The 8,985-nt window shown below is 28.0% G+C and overlaps 1 protein-coding gene across 1 annotated transcript in view; it reads left to right on the top strand.

The window, feature by feature from the left end:
* Window positions 1-7,864, top strand: part of LOC119677005 (probable GDP-L-fucose synthase) — a 16,533-nt gene extending 8,669 nt beyond the window's left edge. Inside the window, exon 3 of the mRNA XM_038088270.1 lies at window positions 7,823-7,864. Coding sequence (XP_037944198.1) covers window positions 7,823-7,864 — 42 coding nt within the window. The remainder of the gene's footprint in view (window positions 1-7,822) is intronic.
* The last annotated feature ends 1,121 nt before the right edge of the window (window positions 7,865-8,985 follow it).

Here is an 8,985-nt window from a genome sequence, read left to right as displayed (position 1 = left end):
GTTTTATTATATATGTTGATATAAAATTATTTTAAATATAATAAGTTATAATATTAGTAATATATTATAATATATTATTAATCTCATCATCATCATGTTGAATCTTTTCCTAGTTAATGCATCTGGACACTTTTACTCTTTGATAGCTTAGGGGTTTCTGCAGAGTACCTCCCTTCTCACTGACTAATTTATATATTCCTCAAGAGCTTCGTGATCATTCGATGACTGATCTAAGATCTGCGTACCGCCGTGCGGTTAGAGATTATTCTGAGATTAGATAGTGCTAAGTAGGGCAGCCTGTCGGTTTTCGCGAATAGTTTCAGGGCTCTGTCCCTCATGTATTTTTTGATCGACTCTATTCTCTTAGTCCTTTAGCGTGCACTTTGAAGATTCTTCGGAGAGCCTGACTTTTAGCAACTTGTAGTTTCTAGGTAGTAGAGTTGACAGCCTTGTTATACGCAACACACCCATAGAGTAGTGCTTTTACTTATTTATATACATGTATTACATATTATATTTATTATTTAAAACTTTATTATATTTAAGTGTTTTTTATTTAAATTGAGAACTAAATTCAACCCTGAAACTATTTATTGCTCATTGAAAATTTATATGCAATAAATTTTGCAATAGTTTGTATAAGAAATCAGCTTATAGAAGGTATATATGATTATTTGTCTTAAACTAAGTTAACAATATTTCTTTTATCCTAAAGTGAGACAAGTAAGATTAACCAAGCCTTCATCCTTCATTATTCTTTTTGTAAAAAGAATTAATAATTAAATAATTTGATTAAGAATTTTATGTTCTATGATAAAAAATTTATTTCCAATACAAGAGAGTAGTAATAGTGAGGAAATGTTCAAATCCAAAAGAAATTATTCAATCAAGCAAATACCTGACCTGACCATACAGCTCATTTGAGTACTGCCAAATAGTCTGAAAAGCTTGGAAAAGGACGTAGTTTAGTTTAATTGCCCGTATTTAATGCTTGACTTGCAACTGCTAGGAATTAAATCTTGTCAACTTTGAAGAGTTGCTGTAATTTACGTTATGTGAATTTAGAGCTTCATTAATTTTCGCTATTTATTCATAAACAACCAATGCACTTGCTATGCTTTTAATTAGAACTAACGTATAAAGTACAGCTATATAAATTAAAGTATTCATTTTCTATTCTTTGCAGAAAACAATTTGTTGAGCTGGTGTATAGCAAACAGATTTGAAATTAAAATATTAAGAAATTTTCTTAAGAGTATGGGACTATCATCAATATAAAAAAGAGAAAAACTATTGCGCTGACGCCTAGTCATTGTATTCAAAACTGCTTTAGGGTTGGGACTTAAATTAAGTTTAATACTTACAATTTGATTGAACTGAAACCTAAAAATATATATAATAATTTAAATTTAATATTTAAATTATAAAATTGAAAATAATTTCTGTTTTGGTTTTCGGGGCTAAGAGCTTATTTTTTTCAATAGCAGGACTTTTGTTTCTTCAAAAACAAGTCAGGTGTTAACAACACGCACACCTGACTTTGCCATTGCAACACTAAATAATCACGTTTAGGTAAAACAATTCCATTGATTAGATTTAAAACAAACAGATAGATTACAGCAACCAAGTAAGCCCATTTCCTTGCCTCGGTTTTAAAAGGCAGGCGCTAATCTTTACGGGTGAGTGCGACTCAACGAACTACGACGTTCAATACAAAGCGGAATGTCTGTAAGTGAAGGCTTGCGAAAAGGTCTGAATGTCTGCTTGTGCAGATGGCGATACAAACGTGGCGGAACAATCGATCAATTGATCTATGATGCTATTAGGTTTATGACAACAACACTAATGTAAACAAATACTTCACAACAACAACAGCAGCTTATTTAGAAGCAGGTTTGAGAAATTTTTGTAGCACAAAATTTCGCGGGTCGTATTGCTGGCTTCGGAGCACTTCGTGTTTTTGCAGTGGTCTTCGTTTGCTTGCAGCATTTCGTTTGCATTCAAATGGGCTGGTAAACACTGGCAGATCGTTCAGTTTATAGTTAAACGTCGTGTAGAGTAGTTTGTCTGCAAAGCCCAAGCTTTCAGTGCTTCTGATTTAAAGTTAAAGAAATTTTCGGTCGAAATTCGTGCAACTGCGAGCTCTTTTACTAACAACATTAAAAAGTGAGTGTTTTTTCTTTATGAAATAAATAAATTATTTGGCTTTGGATGCTTTGTATCGATCGGCATAACTAGTTTATGATCCTAGTTTGGTCCGGTGCTTTACCGAAATTTTATTTCAAGTTTTGAAATAATGTTTTTTTATTCCCATACATTTGTGACATGGTTTTAAGTGTTAAAAATAAGCGCACGCTACACAAAATATGCTATTGCATAAATTAATTAAAAATCTTATAAAACTATTTAAGTGTGTCAATAGTCCGAATTAAAAAAAGTTGTTGCTATGAAATAATAAAAAACGAGTTGTGTTGTTGAAATTAGCTTAAACAGTAGAACGACTAACTTGTTTTGCATTAATTAAATAGAAATTAAATAATATTGTTTTTCTGAATATAATTAAAAAATTATATAATTAATGTTAATATTGTCTTGAAACGCAGATCGATTTCAGATTAAATTTTTGAGCCACTTAAAAGATTCATGGATAAACACAAGCTTACTTCTTTAACTTTTCATAAGAGTAACTGGGGAACATTTTCATTATTAATTTTTATAAACACTTAAAGGAGTATCTGTATAAAAAATTTTATTTAAAAGTTTCAAAATCTTGATCACTATAACTATAACCCTAAGCTTTAAATTTGGCAGGACTCGAGTTCATTATGTGGTACTTGCAGTCTCAAAAACAAAAAAAAAATTTTTAACGATTATTAAATTACAAGAATTATTTCCAGGACCACTGATGATGGGTATTTGGCAATACTCGAAACAGCTGTATTGTCAGCCAAAAATTCAATTAATTAAAATAATATAAAATGAATTGTTGTTGTTGTAAAAACCTCTTACTACTATTCGAAAACTCTCTTATTTAATTTAATAACAAAAAAAGATTTTGAGTTTAAATTATGAATTTATTTTTTCAATCAATTTCTGTTCAGAAAACTAAATCAAAATCAAATCAATATTTCAAATGGATAATTATACGTCATTGAAGTACATTACCACTACTCCTTATCGAAATTAAGAGGGTATTTGTAACTTTGTTGCATACTTTCGGGAATAGTTGTTTTGATACGTAAATCTAGTGAGGTTATAATTTATATAGTATTTTACTTGTAGTCTTCAAATTTACTACTAATTTAAAAATTCAACCAAAGTAATAGTAGTTGATAATGTTAGATAAAAACATATAGTATATATTTACATTAATATATAGTATATGATAATGTTAGATTAGAAATTCATGCATTTCATTTATACCCCTAAGTCAAATCTTTACAATAATAAGTGGATCAAGAAAATCAAAGGATATTAAGAGGTTACTTATGGTAAATGATGTTAGTAATCACCCGAAGTATATTTATAAGCTAATAAATAATTATTTCCCAATGATCATTCTTTCCAAAAGATCATTCTTTTCAAATGATCATTCTTTCGATGTAATACAAATAATCATTATTTCTAAATGATAAGGATATTTTTACCAAATATAATATTTTTATCGAAGTAAGCAGAGCAAACTAGCACACATAATATTTAGAATAAAACTATTCTATTGATGCTCACATAGGTTAAAATAGGTGATAGTAAATCTAGAATAGTTGTAAAGCATATAAAACATATTTATTGCTTAGTTTCTTAAGCCTAGTATTTACACCAATTTCGCACGAAAAATTGACATAAAACTCTATATGAAAATATGTTCCTTAAATTTTGACATTGTAGAAAAGTTAATATGGAGATTGTTGGAGATTGATCCCTTGATTACTCACTAGGCTTTAGGAAATAAAATGGATGTAAAATGGCTTAACACAAAAAAAGTTAACAAGAAGTCGCTACTCAAGATGGCCTGAATTATTTTGTATTTCGTTCAGGTTGGCTTTAAGTCCTAATTTCTTTATTTAATTAAAGAATATGTAACATTTTTGATGCTTGATTTTTGAAGACCATAAATATAGATTTTTTTTAAACTAAAATGAAAGTTTTTGATCAACTCTAATATCCCAAATAGCAGTATTTTTATATTTGATCAAAATAACGTAGGGCACCTCTAAACATAAAAATGGTAAAATTAAAATGATTTATTCTCGCTTAAAAAAGAAGTTTGATTGGTATAGAAGGTAAATGGACGGTGCAAAATCGAATAAATAAACTCCCTCAGGGTTATTCAGAGAATCACATTTAATAATTTATTTTTTCTATTTTTTCTAATTTATTTTTAATCTTGTGGTTATTAATTTGAAGATTTCACTTAATTATAAAATTGTCTACTACTAAAGATATGTTTGGATTTTCACTAGTTTTTTTTATTAGATATTTATAATTTGTTAAAATTTATGTAAATAGAATATAAAAAATTTAAACAAAATTATAATTAAAAATTTTTTTATTTATTATCGCCCACGTTTAGAAATTTTGTTGACTTTTTTCTAAAGTCGGTTTATTTTTTATTAATAGATTGTTTTATACTTCAATATTCAATAATATATTACAATTCATTTGCTCATTAATAAACAAATTTATTTATAAACGAGAATATTTAATGTAAACAAACCAGTTACTGTAGTGAACACTTAAACTATACAATTCTTCTATAATATCTCTCTATACGATTTCTTAACATGAAGCTCTAATTATTTTTTCCAGTGCGTTATTAAGTCTAAGTTATACTTTAGAATAGGAATTTAATGATCATTCGTTCCCTTAGTTGTGATTTTAGTAAAAATATATATGACCTTTGCTTTTAATTTAATTTTTTTTATTTTTGTTTAATTAAAATTATATCTTTTTAGATGTTTTTGCAAAAAAAGAAAAACAAAAACAAACACAATACTTATAACAATAATAAACAGTTTAAATAATATATACTTCCTCCTTCAGTTTCAGTGTGCCAAAACGATTATTTAAAGATTTGTAGATCTGTTAAATTACACTAAAACCGGGCAATTAAATTGTATTTATTCTTATCTAAATGGCTAGGGAAGTTGGGATCCATTCCCGTAATTAAGTCTGTGTGCCAACGCACTATGAATCTGCCTAATATGTTACGCAAGTAATTGAAGTAACCAATTACTGAGTTGTTTTCATTTAAGTCAAGAGCAGGTCATGAACTCTCCGCTCGAGCGATTTCACTATATTTTGTAATCCGACCATTTGATGCATTTTGACTTCAAAGTTGCGTTTTAATCGTGTCTAATTTTTTACCTTGCTTGAAACGCTGTTGAGGAAATTTTTTATTGTTTTATCATTTGATTATAAAATATTTAAAACTCATTTAAGGTCGTTTTTCAGTGGATTTACTGTAGGGGGTAAAATATTTTTTTTTAAATTCGTAAAAGTCAATCAATGCACGATCTTAAAAAATTATATATTCGCACCATATAAAATTCCAGTTATTTTAACTTATTCAAGCGTTTCACCATTTTTTCTACTCATCTTAAAGGTTATGATGCTTCATATCTTCTCTGAAAGCGATTGTGCAATTTTTTTAATTTGTTGCAACGGATTTTATTTTTCAAAATTTTTAATCATTTACATATTTTTACACTAAAATTCAAAATTAGTTACTTTTTGACAGTCCAATAACTTATAAACACTTTTTGGTGATTGATTGTTTATGTTAATTAATTTACAAAGTTTGCTTTAAGCATAAGTTTGTACCTAACTATTTTAGATAAATAGTTGACTGTGTATACACGTAGATAATTCACTAAGATATATGTTCGAGAAGTAACCCTGAAATTTAACAATCGCAAAACAAGTCAGTTGGTTTTGGCTTTGTCGATAATTCATTTCCCTTCATACTGTGGCTATTAAAAATTTACAAACCGTCTTTATAATTAAAGTTCTTATATTCCAATACTAGAAATTTAGTTTTAAATAGAAAAAGAGATCCGGCGAGTAATAAAAAATTGGCTTTGGTTTTATTGAAAAACAGACAAACAATCTTTATGATTAAAATTTTTTTATTCCATAACAAGAAATATATTTTCGAATAGAAAAATGGATCAAGCGATAAAGAAATTGAATTTGATTTTATACTGAGGCTACCATATAAAAACTTATAAACAGTAACTATAAAGAGGTTTTTCGAAAAATACTATGTAAAAGAGAACTACAACAACAACAATTATTTTTTTTTTTTTGCATTATTTTTATTAATTGAATTTTTGGCTGACCATACAGCTACTTCGAGTATTGCCAAATACCCATCATCAGTGGTCATGGAAATATTTCTTGTATTTAAATATTCGTAAATAATTTTTTAGACCGCAAGTACCAGGAATCGAACTCGTGCCCTGCCAAATTTGAAGCTCAAAGTCAGCGTTCATTAGCCAACTGACCCAAAGCCGTACTTCTCTTTTATGTTCGTTCGCACATTTTTCTCGAGTTTTTTTAAATTCAATTCATAAAGCAGCTGTAGAATAATTGAATTAATAATTTATATTATATTTTTAAATGTTAAATTAAGACAGTGGTTATAAGAAAGGTGAATAGTGAATTTTTTTGTGTAAATTTTGTGAATGTGAGTAAATGCAGCGATACTGGAGAACCACTTATAAAAACTCAAAGATTTAAGGACCACCTTGAACCTGTAGCAAAATCTAAAATGCTCTTTAGTAAGTTTAGTTTAGGGAGTCCTGGAGCTGGCCCAAATCCTTAAAACAGTAAGCCGCTAGCATGCTCAATCACTGTAGCACATACGCTGAACAGTAGCAAAGCAGATGTGGGGCACTTTCATCGTCCTTATTCAATTAAATTAGGACGATGAAATATGGACGATGTGACAATAGTGACAGGAATGATAAAGTGAAAGTTGAAATCTTCTGTCATGGGTTCCTAAACTGCTGTGATCTATCAACAAACCTACCATAAGACTGATATTTTTCTGAAGCATTTCAATTTGATTCCTACATTTTTTTAGTAAATTGCGACAAATTCGCTTACGTTTTGGGTATTTTAGATAAACTTTCCTCATAATTGTATGAGTTTAAGTAAGATATAGATTTATTTTGAAAATATTTATTATTAAATACACTTTTCTATTATTAAGAATATTTGTGTTTATTTAATTTCTTTCATCATTTTCATGCAGCTAAAGAGCAGTTTATTTAAAAATAAAATCGTTAAAAATCGGAGGGCAAGCTCTTAACGATAAGGACCTTTCAATAATTGAATGAAGTCTTTACATACGTGTAAAGGAAATCTTGGTATAGTAATTTCATATAAAGACATATTCACACCAAACAGAATAGGCAATACTTGAATTATAACAGTCGGAAGTATATGAAATGAATATTAAAAGGCGTCATTTTGACGGCTTTCACTAAAACCTGCGCCTTTAAAGTTTTTATTATGCAATGGATTATAGAAAAAAAAATTTTAAAAAATACAGTAAATATACATAGTCTTATTAACATGCGCTAAAAATCATGAATACCTGTCTTAGATTTCAAAGGTGTTTGTTGCAGTTTGCTGAAGTGTATGAAAAAAATGCTAGTATTACTATTTCTTTTCTTTTAGGACTGGAAACAGGTTAAACAGAAATGGGTTTACAACTTCCTGCCCTGACTTGATCGAAAGTTAAATATTATTGCCGTTATTCGACAATATCTCAAAAACTTTTGAATAGTTTTTTTTTTTTTTTTCTTATTTTCAGATTAAGCGAACTGATATACTTGAGAAACGGCATAATTTCTAGGTTCTTCCTACAGATTTTTTAAACATAATATTTTCCTTTTTGTAACTTTTCTACAAGATCATACAATGATTTTTTTAAGCAAGGAAGTTATATTAAATTCAGTTTAAAATTCATATCGTTGACTTACAAGTTAAAAATTATTATTAATTGCCTTTGGACAAGTGTTTGGTCGTGCCTATTTAAAACCAGTCCACAATTTCATCATGGGAAATGTGATGTTTTGCTTTTTCATAGTGGGTTTTGAATTTTTATAAATGCTCTCGCTTTTATTTGTTTTGTAATATTTTGTACATGATATGAATTTCATAAAAAATCTAAAATATTATTTTATAATTCGAAGCTTTCATTAATAGTTCAGAATGCCAATAGGCTAGAAATGTGTTTATCATATAGTTTTTGAAACATTTGGTTTGTATATATAATTATAATTATATATTATTAAATATTTATAGTTACATCTAAATTGTGATATTATTAAAAATATAAGTTAACTATATTTGAAAATCAAATTAGCGAAAATCTTTCCTATTGGGAAAACTCATTTTTGATATAAATTGTATTTTAACGTCACTTATGACGGAAGTGACTATTATATTTAATAGAAACTAGCATATTTGGTAGAGAGGTTTTGAAAAGTAGTAAACGTTAATAAAACACGCATCGTGAGTGATGCACACAATCGCTAAAAATAAGACTCTGATCTGGTATCGCAGTGGACCTTAATGGTCTACGTGTGTCCTTTATGGTCTGCCAGCATAACTTAATACCTAATCTTATTTAATCGAATTTTTGGATGACTAAAAATTGTTAATTAATGATAAATAATTTCCTAATACTGCCAATAAATGTAACAGTCTGACTTTATTTTAAGTAAGATAAGCTTTATGTTGGAACAGAATAAATATCTTTTCAATATAAATAATAATAAAAATATTATAATCATAATAATATTGTAATAAAATTAGTTAATGTTTACGGTATAAACTAAGAAATTTTAAATTGATTTTTCTTCAGATTCTCCGCGTTGTTTAGTTCACTTTTTTATCTTCTCACTTTGGCTTTACGATTTGCCTAGCATCACTTTTGAAATCTTTCGGTAAACATTAAAGATTGAACTTATC

Source organism: Teleopsis dalmanni, chromosome 2 (genome assembly GCF_002237135.1).
Source record: "Teleopsis dalmanni isolate 2A chromosome 2, ASM223713v2, whole genome shotgun sequence".
Classification (NCBI taxonomy): domain Eukaryota; kingdom Metazoa; phylum Arthropoda; class Insecta; order Diptera; family Diopsidae; genus Teleopsis; species Teleopsis dalmanni.
Note: the sequence above shows the minus strand (reverse complement) of the source record. Positions and strands in the feature narration are given on the sequence as shown.